The following is a 24,302-nucleotide window of genomic DNA, read 5'->3' as shown; positions in this document are numbered from 1 at the left end:
CATACGAATTCATGTGACCTATTAAGTAAAACTCTTCTTTAACAATTTTGTGTGTGATATACAATTCATTATAATTTTTATGGTCTGATATTGATATTGCTCTGGATTTGTTAATGTTGTTGTACTAGTCAAATTGTAATCAATGTTCCGTAATATATACTAAGAGTGCTGTGAGAGTGTTTGAAAATATCCTTGGACTAAATCATCAATAATTTTGATAGGGCTTTTCATCAATCGTAATGGTTTATGAGTTCCCAGACCTTTTTAGCTACCAATTCAACTTTCCTGGTTATACCGTGTTTGTTTACCCATAATTTGTGTGTGGTATTTGTTTAAATACTTGTTTGCATCATTTGCAAAGCTTAATACCCCAATTTAGTCTGTATATAAGAAAACTATGCGGACATTAATTGGAGGAAACTAAATGTCGCTTTGTTATTGAGAAGATGAAGACACGTGACAATATCTATATGTCAAAAGGGATCACAATGCTTATATTATATACGCACGTTGAACACGAGATGTCATTTCGATTTCATTATTACCTGCATGTGGTTAAGTGGACTGTTAGCCACAAGGTACGGGGTTCGAATCCCAAACGCAGTACATAAGGTATTTGTATCAGTCATGATGGTCTATGAGTTGGTAGGCCTTTGTAGCTACCAACTCACCGTTATTCTGGTTATGTTGTGTTTGTTTATCTATTTGTGTGCGTTTTTGTTAATAACGTACTTGTTTGCATCATTGGCAAGGCTTGATAAACCAATTTAGGCTATATTATTTATGCGGACTTAAAGCCCCTCTGCACTAGTTTGGCATGGAGGGATTAGACCCCCTGCAAGGTCACTGGCAGGTGGTTAAATCATCAAATCAGCTCCCAATTAACATAAGAAAAAGGGCATCACGAGGCATTGTTGGCTGTAAAGAGGGCGCAAGTAGTTATAAGTAATGCAGTGGGGCTATATATATGTGAGGAAAATAAATGTCGCTTTGTTATTGAGGAGATGAAGACACGTGACAATATCTAAATTTCAAAAGGGATCACAATGTTTATATACGTTCGTTTGGATTGTATTATTACCTGCATGTGGTTAAGTGGATGGTGAGCCACAAGGTACAGGGTTCGAATCCCTGACGAGGTACAATATGTATTTTCATCAGGCATAAAGGTTTATGAGCTCCCAGATCTTTATAGCTACCAACTCACCGTTATCCTGATTTTACGATGTTTGTTTGTTTGTTTGCATAATGATGCTTAATAAACCAATGCATATACTATCGTCAAAATAATTTGCGTGGACTTTAATTGGAGGAAAATAGGTGTCTCTTTGTTATTAAGAGGATGAAGACACGTCACAATATCTTAATGTCAAAATGAATCACAATGTTTATATGTCAGTTGCACAGACACGATTTGTCATTTCGATTGTGTTATTACCTTTAACAGTAAGTTTCAGGACTCTGAACCCCATGGTTCGGGATTCGAATCCATGCCGCAACACTAACGTCCTGTCAGGCCAGGCGCGGATCCAGGCGAGAGAGAGAGAGAGAGAGAGAGAGAGAGAAGGAAGAAAAGGGGAAAGAAAGAAGCGGAAGAAGAAAAAAAGGGGAAAGGAGGTTGGGGCCGAAAGGGCCTTGCCTCCCCCTCATAAAAAAAAATAAGAGAGAAGGAAGGAAAGGGAAAGAAAATAGGAAAAGAGGTTAGCTGGTTAGCGGGTAAGTCTCAGGACCATGAACCACAAGGTACGGGATTCGAATCCCCGCCGCAATACTAACATCCTGTATCTGGAATATATTGTTGTGTGCCTGGAAATTAAAAAAATCATAATAAGCAAAATCATAAAAAAATGTAGAACTCTGTCCTAAATAGGTTAGTACGACTTGTCCATTGTTCAGGCACATATAGTGAGCGATCAAATTGATTAAATCAATTATGCGTAAATGAAAATGAAACCTGAAAAAAGTGCAAATAGTTCTTGCAGATAAATTGGTGCCAATTCGTAAATACATTTATAAGTTAGAACCCTGTCCTAAATATGTTATAACGACATGTCCATTGTTCAGGCAAACATAGAAAGCGATCAAATTGATTAAATCAACTATGCATAAAATGTAAATGAAAACTGAAAAAGTGCAATTAGTTCTTGCAGATAAATTGGTGCCCATTCATAAATACATTTATAAGTTAAGTTATTTGCTAAGTACCGAAGTGGTGTTTTCACAAGGACGTGCGTGTGTTATAAGCCTGGCAGCAGAAATCTTGCCCTTCTCTCATAATTAACATATAGAACCCCAAAGATACCCCAAAAAGCTAGAAGCCCGCCCCCCCCCCCACTCCGGGGTCGGAGGGACCGCATGCGTGTTCCCAAAATATCCGGTAAAGGGGTACTTTTCACGCACCAAAGTCCGGCTCGTAGTACACAAAAATCCGGCCCGGGGGGGGGGGGGTGTTTCATAAAGCTGTTCGTAAAGTTACGCATGACTTTACGAACGACTTGTAAAAAGCCAAATGGGATGCTCAATCATTATTTACTGAATCAATTAAAGTTTAACTGTGCAGATGTAGATTAACATTCTTATCTTAACAAACATTTTTAATACAAAGTATATTTTTTGCCATAATTTAATTGAGGTTATATGAAATATCAGAAAAAACTTTGGGCATCCTATCTGGCACTTCATTATACAAGTCGTTCGTAAAGTCATGCGTAACTTTACGAACAACTTTATGAAACATCTCCCCGTATTGTCTTTACACACCGGGCTTAGGAGGTGTTTTCAAAAGGAGGGAACATGCATACGCGTACCCTTAATAACACTGAGTGGGGGGAGGGGGCTAGTAGAGGACTTACATTTAGATAGGGAGGGGGTCTTGCCCCCCCCCCCCCCCACCAAAAAAAACAAGAGAGAGAGAGAGAGAAAGAGAAGGAAAACAGGTAAAGGGAAAGAGGAGAGAAAGGAAAGAAAGAATAGGAAGAAGAAGAGAAAGGGGGAGATGAAAGAGATCGGGGACGAAAAGGCCTTGCCTCCCCTCTCCAAAAAGAGAGAAGGAAGGAAAGGGAAATAAAAAGGGAAAAGAGGAGATAAAGGGAAGAAGAAAAAAAGGAAGACGAAAAGTAAAGAAGGGGGATATCAATTGCGATTTTCCCGTCAACAATTCGCTGATAGGGGGTAAAAGGCTCTTGCCACCCCTCCCCCACCCCCGCCAAAAATGAAGAGAGAATGAAGGGAACGGGGAAAAAGAGAGCTAAAAATGGAACAAAAAAGAGGAAGAAGAAAAGAAACGGGTGACATTAAGGAGAGATCAGTTGCAATTAATCCAGCCAACAACGTGTGGATCGGGGGGAAGGCCCGTGCCTCCCCCAGCAAACTTAAAAGAGAGAGAAGGAAGGGAGGGAAAGGGAAAGAGGGGAGAAAAGAAAAGAGGAGAGAAAGGGAAAGAAAAAAAGTGGAAAAAGATGCTTTTGCGCCCCTCTCGCCCCCCCCCCAAATAAAAAAAACGAGACCAAGCGCCAGATACGCCACTGGACACCACTGTGGTACTGATGGGGGGGGGGGGGCAAAACCGTGGTTTATTTCTAATTCGATTTCAGTGATTTACAAATGTTGTGAAATGACCTCACATTTTAGTAAATCATACTTTCGTATGCGTTTGTTGGAAAATGACAAATTCCAAAATTTAAGTCAAGCAAGAAATATGCTTATTTAGAGGCTTACATGTCAGGGCCTGTGGAACGGCGGGACTCGGGGGCTCGAGCCCCCCCCCCCCCCCCCCCCACCCTCCCACAAAACAATGACCTGCCAGTCTCACAAAATAATGAGTTATCAAAATATGCTCCTCTGACGGTTATTGTGTGCCTCAAATCCCTGAGTTTCTTGGGGATCTGGCCCCTGGACCCCACGCCATTATTATTAGTGACTTCCCAGTGTCATTAATAAGGTATCAAAATATGCTCGTCTGACCGTAATGCCCATACCCCCTGAGCTTCGGGGGCTCCGCCTCTTGACCCCCGCCGGGGCCTTGCCCCTAGACCCCACACCAATTTATGCTATGTTCTACCTGATCATAAATACTTTAGCCCCCACCCCCCTCCCCCGAACCAATTTGAAAAACGTTCAGCCGGGCCTGCATGCATGTAAGAGTGGTGGTGATGCGGATTTTTCTCCCCCCCCCCCCCTCAAACGTGTTTGCTCATTACGCCACTGCTGGTAACCACTACGTACTAATATTTGGCATGCATGATTTTAAATTTGGGGCCCCCCTAAGAAATCCTGGATCCGCGCCTGGGACATATACGCAGCGTGTGTCCTGGGCCCCATTTCACAAAACTTGTCATTAGTGACAAATTACAGTTTTTGTTATAAGCTACTGAAATTCTCGCAGCTGATTGGTTATCAGCAGATTCGTCACTGATTATTGTCAATTGTCATCGAAAAGGGCTTTGTGAAACACTCCCCAAGTTGAGGGCCTTCGATCTGTCTTACTCGTTGAAATTAATAAGGTCATTATGATTACGATTTATTATGAGACACGTGTCCATTGGCCTCTTTGTCACTACGCCACTGGTATTGAAACACTGCGGACACCTTTTAACGGTCTGAAGATTTCAGTTGGGAACATGGTATTTTGATTTAATCAGAAAAAACAGTCACGGTCCTAAACCTGTTGGCTGACTCAAACGCCTCACCGGGCCGGTCAAGAAAGACTAACAATGGCGCACACCAGACCCAAATTAAAATCGATTTCTGATCTCTTTTGGTCCCATTTGCCTACGTGCACCATACTGCCCTTCTTATACTAAACAATATCGATTTGGTGTGGTCTCCGTTGTGTTATGTCGCACGGGGAAGGCCAAAGAAATGTCAAGACAGTCATATACATGTACACAGAGATGCGTATCGACTTAGTATTGAACTAATGAGTTTAATTGATGCATCATCATCACTATCATCTTTTTTCTCAAGATAATCAAGATAAATATGCTACCATGGATTAAGTCATGGTATTTTTACTGCTGACCTCGGGACGAGTGAATCTTGATGGTATTATTTCGGGGTAGATGCCGGGAGTACTGGAATCCGCGAAACAGTGATCGAAAGTATTGTAGTTTTGTTGTTGAAGCAACCGCTTGACGTTTTCGTGCATGGAATTTGATCGAATAATATGGATGTCCCCAAAGTGATTTGAAGCGACGAAGAAGTTATATATTATCTTCTGATTTGGAGAGCTAAAGGCAAGACATTTTGTCGTAAAAGGAAATTCAAAGGGTCCCTTTTTCGCGTAGGACAGTAAGGCGCTCAGCTGATCTAAAGCAAGTGGTAAGAATGAATAATTCATTGTCTATCATGAGAAATTATTTGTAAATATATAAATATATGCAGGAGGCTAATTTGTCATTATTCTTCATGCGTATTTTGATCAAATCGTCCTATGATAAAACAAAAACATGTCTCAGTTGAGGACTGTCACTTATAACGCTGAGCATTATAAATAGATGTTTTGACAAGGAAAGCGTAAAGGCGTTAATTGGTGTGGAGAAATTGTCTTGTTACAAAATGTGTCATGCTAATTTGGATTGCAATGTTCATAGACAATCATATTGTCAGGAAAAAGGTGTATGCGTTGACCAACTCGGACAGCGGGATATGGATGAGACTTTTACAAAATTGAAATCGGAATCGAAATATTGCTGATTTTTTTTTCTTCTTCGTGGAAACGCCCCCCCCTCTCCAATTGAAAAGGAAGATCATGAGTGCAATCTCTAGATTGTAGGATTAATTTTCATAGCCCCATTATCTTTACCCCCCCTCCCTTTCCGGCTGCTATCGACTCGAGCATCCTTGCTTAATATGATAGTTGGCCTCTGCATTTATCTTGATTATTTTTACTTACCTCCATACTTTCAAGCTTTCAATAATGCATTTTTATTGGTGTGTATTTAAGTTGTCACTCTTTATGTAAATCAATTATATTATATACTATTATTGTTATTTTAATGTTATATATTTGTTTCATCAATAAATGCAGAAACATCTGCTAAAAAAAATAAAATAAATTATACGGCATAGGATGTTTGTTTTATGAACCCTCCAAGTCTAAGTGAATATAATCCTGAGAGTTTATAAAAATGTTGACTTTCGTATTTGGTTTGTTAACCGGTTACTTTATAACTACAATCTCTTATTTCTTAATTATTGGTTACAGACTTCCTCGATGGCGTGAATACCAAACCACGCCCTGAAAAAAACGTAGACATTCGATGCGACGATGTCGTCATTTGCATCGATCAAGGAGTTGCCAGCCGAGTCGGTCCAACTCCCGGCCGAATACGTGGTCGATGGCGATAAATGGTTGAAGTTCAATGTCGGTGGCACCATGCTGGAGACGACGAGGGCCAGCATCGAGAAACTTCGTTCGTTATTCTTTGCCCAGCTTCTCGACCGGGGAATCGACGACGTTCACGCCCCCGTCGCCGGGATATACCGTATTGACCGAGACCCACAAGCTCTCCAGGTAATATTGTATTACTAATTTAGCCCCGTAGCCATACCTGTTGCCTAGGGTTTATTAATTCTTTAAGAAATTTCGTCTTCGTCTTCGCTGGATGATAAGAAACAAAACGTACATTCCCTTTATAGAAGCATCGAACAATCATGTCCTTCTTCCGCAAATAATTGTATAAAGTTTTTCTAGGGTCCAGGGGCAGAGCCCCATGACGCTCAGGGGTTTTAGGCATTTAATTACGGTCAGATGAGCATCCCGGGGTCTGCCTTAAGGCCCCTGGTAATATAGTGATAATGTCATGTATATTAATTTTGCTTATATAAATTGTAAGAAAGAACCTTATGGTGTTTTATGTTTGTTATCCTACCAAAAAATTCGTATATTTATATGGAATGCAAAAAAAATCAAATCAAGTCAAATTTTCTATTCTGAATGTGAAAATATCAAACAATATTATCATGAATGTGGACATTGCTTTTTGATAATTATGTAGTTCTATTCTCTGTACGTTTAATTGACATTCTACAAGCATGCACAACACGACTGCACATCTTCCGAGAAATTTAATAATAATAATTACAGTGCTTATATAGCGCCTAACACTTACTTTGTCAGAAGTCTCTAAGCGCCATGTTGGGCATCTTGAAATTACCTTAGGTCGATTTTTGTTCAAGTCTAGTATGAGGTCGTTTGGCACGAAGTTATAGGTGGCATTTTCTGTTATGCTCGTTTCTTCTCAGAATGATTCATTAATCTAATGTATTGGCATGAATCCTTGTTTCGCATACATGATAGGTCTTTTTCAACTACGGGCGGTACGGGAAATTTGTGGCTGTTCCCGAGCACATCGGCGAGAGCTTTCTTCTTCATGAACACAAATTCTACGGAATGCAAAACACGAGCGCCGACGCCATCAGATCGTACTTCGTCGAGCGGAGTAAAGGTCCGACGTCGATCCAACTGGAAAAAGTGACGATCACGGAATTGGCCATGGATAAGAAATACCTTCACCACAACGTCTACGGTATCATTAGGGGAACGCAGCTGTGTTGCTTCACCAATGTTCTAGGGAAGGGAGTCTGCTACAAGGATGTCGGAAGATTCTTCATTTATGAGAAACCTCATGAAAAACGTAAGATGAGATTAGTGTTCGTGAGTATATTAAAGATCCTAATGATTTACTTACATTTTACATTTTTCAGAAAGAGAAATCATCAAGTTTCCAATCACTAATAGTGGCTTAGACTAGAGGGGATACACACATTGACATGGAATGGGGGGGGGGGGGGAGCACACCAGTCTTATTCGATAAATGAAATTCGAATTAACAAGTCCATCGATAAGGCATGTATAAGGAGGAAGGGTGCATAAGAGTTTCAACTGTCTTCTTTCCTGTCTCCCCCTTACCCTTTCAATTTCTCTAGAGTCTCTTCTTCTTCTTTTTTCTTTCTCTCTCTCTCTCTCTCTCTCTCTCTTCCTCTCTCCTTTAAGTGTACTTGGAGCACATGCTTCTGTACTCCCTTCCCGTTGATACGCCATCGGTCTTCATCATTAGGCATCCTGGCCTACTGATATTATTTTCTTACTGTCCAACAAAAGTCCTCTTCAACTTATGAAGAATTATGACTTTAGCGCTTAGAGACTTCGGTGGTAAGCGCTTTATAAGTAACGTTTTTATTATCATTATTATTATTATCATTATTATTATGAGTGTAGGTTTTCTTATTGAAGCTGATATAAATTATGGCGCCTTCTTAATTTCGAATACAGATACTGCCCTTTTCAGGACGAGCTGTTGGCGATGCAAGCACACCATCTGTCTGGCCGACGACGCCCTCATCGGTCTCGAAGGCTGGTGCCACAAGTGCTCACTGTGTCTTCGGTGTCAGGACATCCTCTGCGAATCCTCAAGCAAGAAGAGCAACGAAGACCACAACGATTCAGACAGTGATTCGAATGCATACACAGTCGTGCGAAAGACAGCTTCTGCCGTTTTCGTTTCTAACGTTGTTGCACCTACTGCGTTAACGCCAGAGCGCCCAGCACCGTCAAATGACGCCGAGGCGGTGAGTGATGAGGATGATCAGGAGGAGATCGACCTTCGAGCCATGATCAAGGACCCATTGGCGGAGGTGGCGTTGAGAAACAAACAAAAAGGGTTTTCCGGGATGTCCTCTAAGAAATTTTCGCTGATACCGCCCGAAGATGACGGAAACAAGTTGATTGAGTCACCCGGTAATAGGTTGAGATTACCTAAGATCCATGTACCGAAAGCCGAAGGGGCGTCTGAAAGTTCTATAGCTAAAGGGATGAGGCATTTGAGACGAAAGACGGAACCAGCCGCTTTGAATCTTGATCAGTTTGCAAACTTTTTAGATCGTGGGGAATGGTGACGGTTGTGTGCAGGGCCCTGTTTCATGAAACTTGATATCAATAACAAGTTAAAAGCTACTGTTACAGGCTACTGAAATCATGGCATCTGATTGGCTGAGAGCAAATTTGTCATAGAAATTTAGCAGTTCTAATAGATAACAAGTTTTATGAAACGGGCCCCAGGTTTTCTGATGGTGCGGTAGTTATTTGTTATGAGTGAAATTTGTGATGTGATGTAACCACTTTTTACCATCAGTTTGTCATATTAAATTGTTATTTCTTTTGCCTTCTCAACAAATGTTATTTAAAGGTAATTATTCACAATTCAAATTCATGGCACAAATTCAGAGCAAAATATAATTTGAATTTCGAAGACGGCCGGAGACGAAAACCATCAGAACATTTTTGTTAAACTAATACATTGAGATATTTGCCACAAGCTATGCCTTACCGACGTGAGGGCACATGAGCACAGAAATAAAGATACGTATTTTTAATTTTGGTGCGCCGGGGCACAGCATAGGCGTACAAGCATAATTTCACCCGGGGAGGGGTTAATTTTTGCCCAAATGTAGGCCTACCAATTATAATAATTTTCACATAGGCGGTAGGCCTACAACCAGCGAGGTATTAAAAGCGACAAAGGAATAAAATAATTCTTCATTATATAGTGGCAATATTATTTTTTTTTTGTCTTAAGAATATACCAGGTAGGATATAAATAACAAATATAGGCCTATCCCCAAACCCGATAATGAGGTGATGGTATACTTGCCCGAATGCGATGATGTCAAAATGCAAAATTTGCTGCACCAAAAGTTGTTGATATTAATAATAGGTCTATATGTAAGCAAACGTCACAGCTCTCCTCATCGAATTATATACATAAGTATAGGGTCCTATAGCATTTGGATGAACAATAACAGTTTCAGCATAATACATTTTCAACATGTTGACAGTTTTAAACCCCTTTTTTTTCTTCTAGAAAATAAACATTGCTTGAGTGACCGTCTGACAAAGGTGGCGTTGTTGTGTGAAACAGTAATGAGAGAGGCTGATCATGCAGATTATGTGGGCATGGACATATTATTTTGCTGTTTGTTATGCCCCACTAAGCAACAAACTCTATTCTTTTACCGACTGACACAATGAACTTGGTGTCCAGTAGCTGGCTGTAATAGGCAACATAAAACGGCTTTGTGGCGATGCAACTCAAAAGAGCCCTCCATCTGCCCCCTCTCTTTCTCCGATTTAAACCCCCCCCCCCCCCCCAAAAAAAAAAAAATAAATAAATAAATAAATAAATAAATAAATAAATATATAAAATAAATAAATAAATAAATAAATAAATAAAAAATTAAAAAAATAAAGAAAGAAGCTTTTTCAAGTCTATCCTTCTTTCTCCTTTCTCATCTCCTTTGCATTCAATTTTTCGTTAATATTCTTCACTTCCTTATTTATTCCCTGAAAATTCCTCTCCCTCTTTCTTTCACCCTCAATCTCTTACCCATTGCCTCTCTCTTTCAGTATCTAACATTATTTGTTTTCTAAATGAATGTATATACATAATATGTGTGTATGTATGTACGCTAATTGAAAGCTTACTCCATTTTGTCTGCTTGCTCATGTCATAGATATAAGTGAGATGAAAAATGTAAATATATGTGCAACATAGTTTGGATTTGTTTTAAAGAAATATCTTCTGAAATAAATAGGTAGGATATTGTTGTGTGGTGGGTGAGTTTTACACAATTTACTGAAATAATTATTTATGATGTAAAAATAATGAAAATAGTACATGCTCCTTTCCATGTTTATCGATTCTATAAAATGAAGTGAAAAGTTTACTATGTTTCTCAATACTGTGCAATTATAGTGGTGTGACATCGGTAAAATGGTGTAATAGTACAGAACTCTTTCTATTGCAGTGCAAATACATGTATTTGCTGTCCTTTCCGGCTCTTTTATACAAAGAAATTTTACAATTCGAAAGGTGGTGGAGTCTTATAGATTAAATGTATTAATAATCAATACTTTGTTTGCTTTGTGTTTGGTTTATCCTTTTCATGCATGAATATGTCATTTCCATGATACACAATTCAAAGTGGACACATGTAAAGAAAAAAAAATAGTACACAAAATAAATTTAAATTTATGATTAAACCCCATCCTCTCACTTTTTAAATATAAAATGGAATAACAGTATCATAAATTCAATATTTGCTGCAAATTCAAATGACTGTCTCAGATTCTTACTATCAATACCACCCTAGGATAGGAATCTCGGAATTGACTATGAAATCTGGGAATATCATTAACAGAAGTCAAGAATTTCAAGGAAATATGATGTCAATAAAGAATTTTGGAACAGGGAGGAATTTCAAAGTATTAATTTGAAACCAATATTGATCTAAAACTAATTAAATTGAGTTTTAAAATCTAAAATAATTCAAATCTAAGAACTCAAATCATTATTTATAGGTAATTTTTTATTGTACTGTAATTGACATTATGGCATTTTACATGTAATGTCTTCCAAATTAGACAGTGTTCATGTACATCATACACATAAATCTGAGGAACTTTAAATGGCAAGCAATGATTCACAATAGAGGTGTACTTGTCTATGTTCAAAACAATAGAATTATGCTTCCGTACTGGTTGTTGGAAAGTATTATGTCACTTACATAATTGTATTCATGCATAATTCATGAGTTACATGTATTTGATACACTTGTAGGAAATGACAAAGGACAGAACTTTGTATCTACATGTATACAGAAATACATTACACAAATGAATTTCATGTGCATACATGCAAGTAAGTGAAAAGCAGAACCATTTACATGTACATGTATACGCAACTGTTTTCCAACTGTTGCGCAATCATACAACAATATCTACAATGGCATGAGGAATGCCAGAGCTTATACACATATTATGTACATGGAATGCAATCATTATAACTACATGAGGTTGTACATGTACAAGCACCATTACTTTGTGCATTCATTCAATGCAAAACATTTGAAGCATTGATCTAGTTTACAGATTTTACATTTATTTTGCATGTGCAACAATAGTTTGAATCCATAAAACTGGTTTATCAATTTTCAATACTGAGATCTGAGAATTGCATTGAAAAAAGGGCCGGAAAGAAAAAAAGCGATGCTTATGAATTCTTATTAATGATTTACAATATATCAAGCAACACTGCCATAATATAGTACTTTTTTTAATGATTCAATGATCAATGGAAAAATTGAATATTTCTACTTGAAATAAGTGAAAATTAACTGAAAATATACTCTCAAGATTAGTTCTCTCAAAACCATTTACATGAACATAATTATGCGCATTAGAAATCAAATAATTCTCTATTATGTTTCAGCGAATTATATTTACCAACATTGCATGCATAATTTCTATGACATAGAACTTTTTAAACTTGTCATCACCTTTACCGAAACCTGTCTGCACTGCCCCCCCCCCCCCTTGAATGTAACTGAAGATCTACACCCCCCAAAAATATATATATATATATCAAATTAAAAGATTGAAATTGAAATTTTTCCGAAATTTCACCTTTTGTTAATGAAACTAGGAGTCATATATAGGACTGCAGTGGGTCCTCTTGAATATCATCTGATAAAATGATGACTAAATGGTCGTCATTAAAGAGAAATTGTGCCCAAATATTTGACAAAAGATGGCTGCATGTGTATTACCAGTACTAAAGAATACTTGGGCCATACTACATGTATATAGGAAAAAAGAAATCATGATGACCCACTCTCCATCAATATAAGATTACCTTATCACTCCATCTTTTCCCTCTTAAATCATTAACAAACAAAAAAATCAACTTAACAAACATACAAGAATCCAGAGACTGAGAGGAGTATTAAGTAAATTACATGAATTTAAGAACTTGAGACTACCATATTGCACAAAAGGGAGACATTATTTTCAAATTCACTGAAAAGACAAAGTCACATTAAAGGGCACTTGGGGCAGTCCAACTTTTGTAATAATTTCATTTTCATTTTCATTTTTAAGCAGAAAAATAAGAGAAACAGAATGGCGAGGGTTTGAATTACACAAATTGGCAAAACGGTGACTGAAATAGTGACATACTCATAGACAATTCTCCCATTTGGCATGTATACAAAATACCTATGCATTCTGTTTTTCTGCTAATCGCCTTCTCCTTTTGGGCATATTGTGGGTAGCATATTATCAAAGGTTCCTTAAAAGAAAAACTCTCCAGCGTCATACATTTTGAAAAATCGACATTTTAGTCAGTTTGTATGCTGGAATAAATGGGAAAGTTGTCTGGCACCTTCGTCACATTGACTCTGCCGATTCTGTTGAAGTGTCCACAGGTATCTACACACTTTCCAAAATTCATAACTTTCTAAATTTTTGTCCAATTTTGTTACAGGTCTACTTCTCTAATATCTCCCCTTTCTTTTAGAGTAGTTTAGTTTTAAGGTTGGTTTTTCCCTTTAAGCACTTGGATTACTCAACCAGAATCACTTGTTTTTTTAATTATAAATATATTAATTCAAAACAAGGAAGAAAAACAATCCTCTCTCGTTTCCTTGCTGTCCAACAATTAAGAGTAGAATAAATCAAGTTGGTCAAAACGGAAATAGATGCTGTTTTTGCTGTGACTAAAAGAGCAGTAACTGGGGGTAACACTGAAGTTCATGAATCTCAATTGCCTTCCAGCAGTTATATACAGTGTCTTTATGTCATCCATTTCTAAATGTCCCCCACACACTTTATCTCATGTAAAGAACATATCTTCGCAAAGTTTAATAAAAAATTAAAAAATATTCCTCAGATGGTCACGAAGACAGTCACATGGTATCCTTGTTGATGATAGATGACTTTGTAGTATATTTAGTGTCATTATTTTTTTTTAGAAAAGACTTAAAAATAAAACTAATCAGTTTTCACAGGTCTTGCTCTTTCCTCCTCCATGAATGCACTGTACACAAAGAGACCAAGAATCACATGGACTGCTGCTATTGCTGCAAAGGCCCCGTACAGGGTGGCACTATGTTCAGCTACTTGGAACATACCTGTAAATAAAATCAAAAGATAACACAAAAAAGAAAAGAAAGGGTGGATCCATAACATTTGATACAACATATAAATTTCTGATGCAATATTCCACAAGATCTTCAGCTTCACGCTAGCTAGAAACTAAAAGTAAAATCTTGGAGGAATTGTTAAAACTTTTTTGGAAAGGGATTTCCTGCAGCGACACATAGACAGTCTAGGCAGCGCACATCCCCAAACAAAATAAATTTTAGTCTATACTCAAGTAGAGTCCAGCCTGCTTCAAGGCAAATTAAAGTATCTCAGCTCTACATTTAATTTTGCTCAACTGTCTAACTCTTCATCAACTAATCTTTTCATCTGAATCTGCTCAAATTTGGCAACCCTACTCTTAGCTAAAAATGTTGTAAAATTAGGGCTTTCTACATTAAAACGAGGAAGTACTTATGATAAGCGTTTACTTCTAGGGTGGATAGCACATGCATTATTTGTATAAATCCATTTTTTCTCCTCAGGAATCATTGACCTTTTCAAAGTTTTACATGGCAGACTTTGGTGAAGTAAACTGTTTATTCATAGAGTTAATGAGTCATAAAAGTATCAGTCAGATGCAGTTACCGGTTTTCATGGACCAGTAGATCTGAGATTATATTATTAACAAAAAAAAGAAAGAAAAAAAAAGAGAAGAGTACGAATTTACAAATAGTAAAAATGAAAAGTGAAAGGCGTAAATATTCTAAAAATAAATGAAACGCTGATAACACCAAACGACAACAACAACAACAGTTACCGGTATCCATAGGCGCCGGAAGTGGGGGGGCAGGGGGGGCAGCTGCCCCCCCAATCACAAAAGTGGGGGGGGCAAAACGCATTTTTTGCCCCCCCCAAAACGCCCCCCCCCCCTCAAAAAAAAAAAAAGCAGTAAACGAGTAAAGATGGTTTGTATTTTTAACCCAAAAGAACATAACAATAATAAAAACCTGAATTAAATGACGTATGAAATTCCATTCAAAGAAAAGGAAAGTTAACAGGAATTAAATTTCCTGAACATTGCGCATGCTACCTATATTTATCAATGTAGGTTTTTATAATAGCGATACGCGCATATCGTGGACATATTGCGAGAGAATGGGAAAGCGTGTCTGTTTTTTGTTATAGGGGTGAGAAGCTTATGAGCCCCTGAACGATGGCGTACTGATGGGGGGGGGGGTATTTTTTTTATTCGATACCAGTGATGTACAAATGTTGCTGAAATGACATGATTTTCCGGTATATTTTCTCATTTTTTTTGTAAGTCATACCTTTTTATGCGTTTGATGGAAAATTAGAAATTCCCAAGTTTACAGTCGGGCGAAAAATATGCTTATTTAGAAGCATTTATGTTAGGGTCTGCAGAACGGCCAGGCTCGGGGACTCGTGCCACCCTCAATTGTTGAAAAAATTTGTTACAGAGAAAAAGAAAGAAAGAGAGAGAGAAAAAATAAGTGACCTGCCAATGTCACAAATGAGGTATCTAAATATTCTTATCTGACCATAATTGTAATGCCTAAAACCCCTAAACTTCTGGGGGCTCAGCCCCTTGACCCCCTACCGGGGCCCAGGCCCTGGACCCCACGCCAAAATATGCTCATCTGACCGTAATTAATGCCTAAAACCCCAGAGCTTACGGGGGCTCCGCCCCGGACCCCACCAAGGGCCCTAAGACGGTCCCCTGTATGCTCATCTGACCGTAATTAAATACCTAAAACCCCCGAGCTTCCGGGGGCTCTGCCCCCTGGAATCCCACCAAGGGCCCTAAGGCGGGACCCTGGATGCTAATCTGACCGTAATTAAATACCTAAAACCCCCGAGCTTCCGGGGGCTCTGCCCCCTGGAATCCCACCAAGGGCCCTAAGGCGGGGCCCTGGATGCTAATCTGACCGTAATTAAATACCTAAAACCCCCGAGCTTCCGGGGGCTCTGCCCCCTGGAATCCCACCAAGGGCCCTAAGGCGGGGCCCTGGATGCTAATCTGACCGTAATTAAATGCCTAAAACCCCAGAGCTTACGGGGGCTCTGCCCCCGGACCCACCAAGGGCCCTAAGGCGGTCCCCTGTATGCTCATCTGACCGTTATTAAATACCTAAAACCCCTGAGCTTCTGGGGGCTCTGCCCCCTGGACCCCACCAAGGGCCCTAAGGCGGGGTCCTGGATGCTCATCTGACCGTAATTAAATGTCTAAAACCCCAGAGCTTACGGGGGCTCCGCCCCCAGACCCCACCAAGGGCCCTAAGGTGGTCCCCTGTATGCTCATCTGACCGTTATTAAATACCTAAAACCCTGAGCTTCCGGGGGCTCTGCCCCCTGGACCCCACCAAGGGCCCTAAGGCGGGGTCCTGGATGCTCATCTGACCGTAATTAAATGTCTAAAACCCCAGAGCTTACGGGGGCTTCGCCCCCAGACCCCACCAAGGGCCCTAAGGTGGTCCCCTGTATGCTCATCTGACCGTTATTAAATACCTAAAACCCCTGAGCTTCCGGGGGCTCTGCCCCCTGGACCCCACCAAGGGCCCTAAGGCGGGGTCCTGGATGCTCATCTGACCGTAATTAAATGTCTAAAACCCCAGAGCTTACGGGGGCTCCGCCCCCAGACCCCACCAAGGGCCCTAAGGCGGTCCCCTGTATGCTCATCTGACCGTTATTAAAGACCTAAAACCCCTGAGCTTCCGGGGGCTCTGCTCCCTGGACTCTCCGCCAATTAGTGGCCTGCCAGTGTCACAAATAAGGTATCTAAATATGCTTATCTGACCATAATTTTAATGCCTAAAACCCCTAAACTTCTGGGGGCTCAGCCCCTTGACCCCCTACCGGGGTTGGGCCCAGGCCCTGGACCCCACGCCATTTTACGCTCTACCTGATTGTTAATAATCCACTTTGAAAAACGTTCCGCGGGGCCTGTCCTGCATGTAACGTGTAAGAGTGATGGTGATGCAGATTTTTCTTCTGCCCCCCCCCTTTCAAACGTTTTTGCTCGTTACGTCACTGCCCCTGGAAGGTGAGCCCCCTGGAATGTTTGCCCCCCCAATCCCAAACTGCTTCCGGCGCGCCTGCCGGTATCAAGTAATTTCACATGGAGTCTTTGAAGATGATCTCCTCCATTTTTTTTAACATCCATTTCCAGTTCCAATTTCAATCAAAATTACCTTCGACTTAAACTAGGAAAGGGCAAATGGTTTTCTTCAAACGATACACTAAAAGTTGAAGCATTCCATCAGCATTATCCTGATTCCTCCTGTATCAGCTACCAAAGTACATTTTTATTGAATTGAATGGGCATGTATCACATTAGATTTGTGTAAGCTTTTTTTTTTTTTTTGGGGGGGGGGTTTCCATGAGGTATAATTTTCCATCATAACAAGATCTCTTTTGTTACCATGGCAACAGATACTCACCTTCAAGAATCGTGTGCTTCAGGCAAAAGTAGAGGAAGATGGGTATCGTGAAGAGAAGAAAGGAATACAACAGGAGTTTCCTAAGAGTGGCGGAGTAGGCCGAGCTGTTTGGACTGTATTTAGGGTGAGGAAGGAAAAGACTGATGATAAATGACATTCCATACACAAAGTTCAATACTGTAAACCTAAAAGACTTTTCTGAGCATAAAATATTTGCAAATTTTGCAAGTAACTAATATTTATGAGAGTTTCATGCCATGAATTTGATTTAATTAAAGAATTAAATTACAATTGACACAACACTAAATTTGTCTAATTGCTGTGATCATGATCATCCTCAACAATTTGCACAACTTGACTTGTTTCATGTGACAACAATTTTTTGTTTACAGCGGGTATGAGGTTAAATGTTATTTACAATAAACAGTACATAACTGTGCTAAAATGATTATTTTGTTAACAGTATGGATTGATTTGATTAAAAAGGTAAAAGACAGGATAGATATCAGGCATTCACTTGTAAACAAAGAAAAACAGCAGGAACGGAACTTGGAAGGAAGCTCAGCAAATAAGTAGAAGGCAAAAATGTGGCCTTTAAAAATGAGGCTCTGGCACTGAACGGGGACAACGCCTGACCAGGCTGGCCTGCATAAATAGAAAGGCTCCAAAGGCTTTCTTACTACCCCTGCACCCCCCCCCCTTCCTATGCCAGAAAAATTGCAGGGCTCTGGGGAAAGCATTGGCTTTTTACTGCAACAAGATAGATAGATTGTATTTATTTATTCATTTCCATGTACGCATGTATTGCAGTTACAAGTAACTAAATATATATAGCACATGAATAAAGCATCAATGGAAAAGACAAGTAAACAGAAAACGAAGAAGAAGGAGAAGGAGGAGGAGGAGGAGGAGAAGAAGAAGAAGAAGAAGAAAAAGAAGAAGAAGAAGAAGAAGAAGAAGAAGAAGAAGAAGAAGAAGAAGATGATGATGATTGATAACAAAATACAACATTATTATATAAATTGCATGTTTGCAAGTTGTTTATTGTAACATCAAACAAATTCAAGCTAGCTAACTAAGGTGCAGGTGAGACTTGTTTCTCAAAATCTTCCCGATAGGGTGCACAGCCCTTGGATTTGGAAGATAAATACTAACAGAAGAAGAAGAAGAAGACTAGACCCTAGTTCCACTCCAGCAAAGCATAGAGAGTCAATGCTAATGCGTATTGGCCTCTAGCACTGCATACATGCTGTGAGCCAGGTACTTTTAGACCCATACACAAATACACACTAGTGCTGTAAGTCAGAGCTATGTTTGTGTTCGGTTCGGTTCGGCAGAGTTCGGCAATTTGTCACCCGAACTTGGTTCGGTTCGGGGTTCGGTAATATAATAGCAAGCATCGTTATAGGGCCCGACCAGCGCGGAGGATTCTTCCCACTCCTGATGAAAAACAGTGCTTCGGATCAGCACAAATTTCATATTAAAAAACTGCTCTAAACGTAATCATTTGTGAAGAAAAGTACTACTTACATTTGTATTTCCGTCTTGAATCGGATTTTATTTTCAATTTTTAAAGAATCATGTTTTCAATTTGTCAATACATGATATTTTTTAAAGATTTTCCGAGACGGTTGTTGTCTAATGTTAGAGTCATGAAAGCTGGCATCTTGAATAGCAAATCAGGCTCGTTGATTTTTTTTTTTTTTCATAAGTGTTTATTTTTAATAGGAAAAATATAAAATCCTTATTTTTCCTGAATAAATAAATTTCATACTAGATCTATAATATATATTTATTTCATTATTTATATTGTAAAATTTGTGCGATATTGTTAAATTAAAATAATTTTTTTGTTCTTGAATGGGTTTGAGCTGAACTTGTTTTGATCAGCGCCTAGATCACACACATGTATCCTTGTTTATGGCTTGCGATCGCGAGGTAGCAGAGGTCAGGATTTGGGATTTAAATGGCACCAGTGAAGTTGTGCCCACCACTGGATAGGCATAAATCACAAAATGGGAAAAAAGTCAACATAAAATGAGCAGACATGAAAATTAGGTAAAAAATGACAAGTTTATTAGCTTGCGAAAACGTTTACATTATTTCTGCTGAACATCCGAACCAGGCCTTTGTGTTCGGTTCGGTTCGGTCAGGTTCGGAAGTGCCATGTTCGGCGAACTTCCGTTCGGTTCGGCTACAGCACTAATACACACACCACACAATATTCCATAGACTGTACACAATCATGCTGATGCAGCTGTAACTAGCAAAGTTTGACACTAGACTGACAATTTTAATTTTTAAATTATTCTTTTTAAAATCAGTAGATTCTAGACTGAAAAAAATGTATTCTTCTTACTTTTTGAGTACAAACCTCTTAACAGAGTATTATCGTACTATACTGGGGGTGTGTGCAGGTGGACCACGTACACCGGGGTTTCCCCCTACTCTTATACGAATAGTGCAGTGGGTTCTTAACGTGCAAAGGTAGTAACTCTTCTCTACACGGGGCCTCCATTTAATGCCCTATCCGAGGGACGGAGTGTTTTCCACTTAACATAACCTGCGTCTATGAACAAGGGAAGGGGCACGTTAACACACAACGCAGGCTTCAGTCATCCGCCTAGGTGGGAGTCGAACCCGGGATCTTTGGTTCAACAGGCGGACGCTTTACCGAATGAGCAAACTCGCCACCTATTTTAGTTTTTACTGCTAGATCTAGACTAGATCTATTTAGGTGTCACTAGTAAAGTACCGATTTTGAGTGAAATCAGTTGAGTTTTGTACAGTGGTGTTTGAAATGTTGAGAATCAAAAGCACAGCTTTTACTACACAGCCAGGATAGTGACGCTCTTATGTGTGGACCCTACATGTAAATTTAGTTTTATATGAAGGGGTGACCAAAGTTCGCGGACATTTCAGAACATATTACAAAATGTGATATTCGATCTATGATTTCTCACATTCTACACAACTTTATTTCTTTCAATTATTACCAAATGGACGGCAAAGTTTTTTACTACAGATTGGTTCAACTAGAAAAATTTACCGTCGAATGATTTCGGAGATATCGCGATCTAAAAATTCGATGTCCGATCGTTCGTGCGGGCTGTATCTAAAAAAAGTCATAAAAACAATGAGACCTTACTTCACGCACGGTGGTTTACAGTTGATTTATCAAAAATGTGATTCATCAAAAATAAGGTAATATCATAATTTGCAAGGCAAGATATCGTACAATTAGTTAGTACCACTCTTTACTTACAATTTTGAGGATTTCTGATCTCAAAATGAAGATTTCCAGACCCTTATCGGTAAGTTGATAATTTTTCGGAACGGACGCAAATAACTGCAAAATTTGCCGATCTTTTGTCAATATTTGCACAATTTCGCACCCAATTCTAAAGAAAATTTGGTTTCTGGGTAATTTTATGACCTTCTTTTCATTGGTGATATCAGATTTTCAAAATCTTACCGATTTTTTGAGAAAGCGAACTTTGGTCACGCACGAACTTTGGTCACACTGGACACATTTGAGATGTTGTTTACCTACCTCTCCATGGGACCCTATGGGTGCCGTTTAAGGCTCCCTCGATCAATATCATAAAAAACATTTCGAGGGAGCCCTTAAGGCTAGGTCACACCACTCCAGCAAAGCATAGAGAGTCAATGCTAAAGCGTATCGACCTCTAGCACTGCATACATGCTGTGAGGCAGGGACCTAGAAGTCTATACACAAATACACACACCACACAATATCGCATAGACTGTTCACAATCATGTCGATGCAGCTGTAAGCAAAGTTTGACACTAGACTTAGACTAGAGTTAGATCTACAATTTAAATTTTTAAATTATTCTTTTTAACATCAGTAAGTTGAAATAAATGTATTTTACTGCTATTTAGGTGTCATCAATTGTCACTAAAGTACTGATTTTGAGTGAAATCAGTTGAGTTTTGTACAGTGGTGTTTGAAATGTCGAGAATCAAAAGCACAGCTTTTACTACACAGCCAGGATAGTGATGCTCCTATGGGTCACACCGCCATACTAGTTCTCAATTTGTACATCACCAAAATTAGCGAATGGGACTGTGGTGAACGTGAAGTCGTGAAAATGGGCTGCAAAAAACTCAAAATATCAAGTAGTGCACCTCATAATACAAACACTCGGAGGTTCTATAATAAATACAAGTAAGTTGATACCTGTTCACTCCCCGAATATCTTCTGGTCGTCTCATGTTTGGTAAATTCTTCTCTTCTTGGAGATTTTCGGAAATCAGATTTCAGCTGAATGACTCGTTCACTCCTGAACCTGGCAATCACATTTACGGTGTCATCAAAAAAATAAAAGAGAAAAGAAAGAAGAAAAAAAAAAAATAGCGCTCATTCTCTTTAGTGCTCCTCACTAGAAAATAATTATATTTGTCGTCTATTTCAAATGAAAATATTTAAATTTGTAGTCTATTTCAAAATAATATTATCAATGATATGATTAATAACTCTCTATATCCAAAAAATAATTGGAATTATCGGCACACTGCCAATACATCCGTGCACAATAGCTTCAAATCCCGTTCGAGCAATCCAAAATGAGGCAGTGGCGGATCCAGGGGGGGGGGGGGGCCGAAACGGCCGCGGCCCCCCCCCCCCCCTATTGGCGGCGCAAAAAAAAAGAGGAAAAAAGAAAGGAGAAGAGAAAAGAAAGGAGAAGAGAAAAGAAAGAAGAGAGAGAAAAAAAAGGAGAAAGAAAAAGAAGATACCCCCCCCCCCCCCCCCACCTCACTCCCACTCCGGGTCGGAGGGATCGAATTCGTGTTCCCAAAATCTCCGATAAAGGGTTACTTTTCACGCAACAAAGTCCGGCCCGTAATACACAAAAATCCGGCCCGCACTGACTTTACACACCGAAGATAAAGGGAGGGAACATACATGTACATGCGCGTACCCTAAACAACACTGAGTGGGTGGGGGGGGGGGGGGGGGGGGGGGGGGGGAGAGAAAAGGCGGGTGAGAAAGGGGGAAAGACAAGGAAATGGCGCTAGGTGACAGTCAGGCGCGTACGCAGGGGGGGTGTTTGGGGGTTAAACCCCCCCCCTTTGGTATTTTTATGTGTGTAGTGACCTTACCCCCCCCCCCCCCAACGGAGCAAAATGTCAAATTTTGAAATTTCGAGACCAAAAAAAAAAAAAAAAGTGTCCTCTTACCCCCCCCCCCCCCCCCCCCCCCCACTGAGCGACTTTTCGGCTGGCTGAGTCGTTGCGATTTTTTTTGGACTCCCCCCCCCCCCCCCAAAAAAGTGTCCGCTTACCCCCCCCCCCCCCCCCCCCCCCCCCCATGGTTGGTGTAATAATTTTTTTCCCCCTTTCATTTCTACTGACCTAATTGTGTGCTATCACAATCATAATTGTTTCATTTTCCCTTTAAAGCATGCGTAGCTAGGGCGGTAGGGGCATTAAAAGGACATAGGAGCAGACAAAGAAACAATTTTGAAAATTCTTACAAGTCGAGAACGGTACAACAAATCGTCTTCTTTCTCTAATAATTTAATGAAACGTTAAGCTTCTGCGCTTTCCGCTAGAGGGGGAAACTGAATTCAGAGAAGGATTAAGAGTCGAGAATGAAACAATGAATTATCTTCTTTCTCTAATAATTTCATTACACTATAAAAGGTCAAAGCTTCCGCGCCTCGCGCGGAAGGGGGAAAATGAATTCAAACAAGGATTAAGAATCGAGAATGGAACAACGAATCATCTTCTTTCTCTAATAATTCAATGAAACGTCAAAGCTTCTGCGCGGGGGGAAAAAAAACTCAATTCAGACAAGGATTAAGAGTCGAGAATGGTACAAAGAATCGTCTTCTTTCTCTAATAATTCAATGAAACGTCAAAGCTTCCGCGCGTCGCGCGGAGGGGGGGGGGAACTGAATTCAGACAATGATTAAGTATCGCGAACGGTACAACGCATCGTCTTCTTTCTCTAATAATTTAATGAAACTTCAAAGCTTCCGCGCTTCGCGCGGAGGGGGCTAACTTAATTCAGACAATATAAAGAATCAAGAACGGTACAACGAATCGTCTTCTTTCTCTAATGATTTAATAAAACGTCACAGCTTCTGAGCTTCGCGCGGGAGGGGTGGGGAAACTGAATTCAGACAATGATTAAAAATCGAGAACGGTACAACGAATCGTCTTCTTACTCTAATAATTTAATGAAACGTCAATCTTTGCGCGGGAGGGGGGGGGACTCAATTCAGACAATGATTAAGAATCGAGAACGGAACAACGAATCTTCTTCTTTCTCTAATAATTTAATGAAACGTCAAAGCTTCTGCGCGGGGGGAGGAATCTCAATTCAGACAAGGATTAAGAGTCGAGAATGGAACAAAGAATCGTCTTCTTTCTCTAATAATTTAATGAAACGTCAAAGCTTCCGCGCTTTGCGCGGGAGGGAGGAACTCAATTCAGACAAGGATTAAGAGTCGAGAACGGTACAACGAATCGTCTTCTTTCTCTAATGATTTGATAAAATGTTACAGCTTCCGCGCTTCGCGCGAGAGGGGGTGAGGAAACTGAATTCAGACAATGATTAAGAATCGAGAACGGTACAACGAATCGTCTTCTTTCTCTAATAATTTCATGAAACATCAAAGCTTCTGCGCTTCGCGCGTAAAGGGGGGAGGGGGGGGGCGAACAGCGACTTGCCCGAATATGATTTTTTTAATATCTTTTCTCGTATATTTTGGAGATAAATAACACTTTCACAAAATACATATTATCCTCAAATTTGTGCTCGCTCGCTTCGCTCACTAGCCGAATTGTGAAACCAGAAAATTACTTTTTTAGGAAAGAGGCTTCAGCCCCCCCCCCCCCCGATGAAAATGTAAAAAAATTGTACCGGTATGGTGCTTGTAATATGACCTTGT

The 24,302-nt window shown here is 39.8% G+C and overlaps 2 protein-coding genes across 2 annotated transcripts; one reads left to right on the top strand and one right to left on the bottom strand.

Annotated features, from left to right (window-relative positions):
- The first annotated feature begins 4,849 nt into the window (after nucleotides 1-4,849).
- On the top strand, nucleotides 4,850-10,147 carry LOC100893875. The gene is made up of 4 exons (XM_003731228.3): nucleotides 4,850-5,319; nucleotides 6,206-6,514; nucleotides 7,301-7,637; nucleotides 8,276-10,147. Exons 2-4 carry the CDS (start codon nucleotides 6,269-6,271, stop codon nucleotides 8,896-8,898), a joined length of 1,206 nt encoding a protein of 401 aa, XP_003731276.2. The 5' UTR covers nucleotides 4,850-5,319; nucleotides 6,206-6,268; the 3' UTR covers nucleotides 8,899-10,147.
- A 2,399-nt stretch (nucleotides 10,148-12,546) lies between these two features.
- Nucleotides 12,547-21,698, bottom strand: LOC105443175 (vacuolar ATPase assembly integral membrane protein VMA21-like). The gene is made up of 3 exons (XM_011676059.2): nucleotides 21,584-21,698; nucleotides 17,380-17,492; nucleotides 12,547-13,968 (listed from the first exon to the last, which is right to left on the bottom strand). Exons 1-3 carry the CDS (start codon nucleotides 21,616-21,618, stop codon nucleotides 13,829-13,831), a joined length of 288 nt encoding a protein of 95 aa, XP_011674361.2. The 5' UTR covers nucleotides 21,619-21,698; the 3' UTR covers nucleotides 12,547-13,828.
- Between the last annotated feature and the right edge of the window lie 2,604 nt (nucleotides 21,699-24,302).

The sequence above is a fragment of the Strongylocentrotus purpuratus genome, unplaced genomic scaffold (genome assembly GCF_000002235.5).
Source record: "Strongylocentrotus purpuratus isolate Spur 01 unplaced genomic scaffold, Spur_5.0 spur5_scaffold_11, whole genome shotgun sequence".
Taxonomy (NCBI): Eukaryota; Metazoa; Echinodermata; class Echinoidea; order Camarodonta; family Strongylocentrotidae; genus Strongylocentrotus; species Strongylocentrotus purpuratus.
The sequence above is the reverse complement of the archived record's forward strand: the minus strand, read 5'-3'. Positions and strand labels throughout refer to the sequence as shown.

Excerpts from the sequence above, each read along its gene's own strand:
- LOC100893875 (XM_003731228.3), top strand. The coding sequence starts at position 6,269 with ATGTCGTCATTTGCATCGATCAAGGAGTTGCCAGCCGAGTCGGTCCAA. Across the intron at positions 6,515-7,300 it reads GAGACCCACAAGCTCTCCAG|GTCTTTTTCAACTACGGGCG; the intron begins GTAATATTGTAT and ends CATACATGATAG. Across the intron at positions 7,638-8,275 it reads TGAGAAACCTCATGAAAAAC|ATACTGCCCTTTTCAGGACG; the intron begins GTAAGATGAGAT and ends TTTCGAATACAG.
- LOC105443175 (XM_011676059.2), bottom strand. The coding sequence starts at position 21,618 with ATGAGACGACCAGAAGATATTCGGGGAGTGAACAG. Across the intron at positions 17,493-21,583 it reads GATATTCGGGGAGTGAACAG|TCCAAACAGCTCGGCCTACT; the intron begins GTATCAACTTAC and ends CCCTAAATACAG. Across the intron at positions 13,969-17,379 it reads GAAGCACACGATTCTTGAAG|GTATGTTCCAAGTAGCTGAA; the intron begins GTGAGTATCTGT and ends TTTTATTTACAG.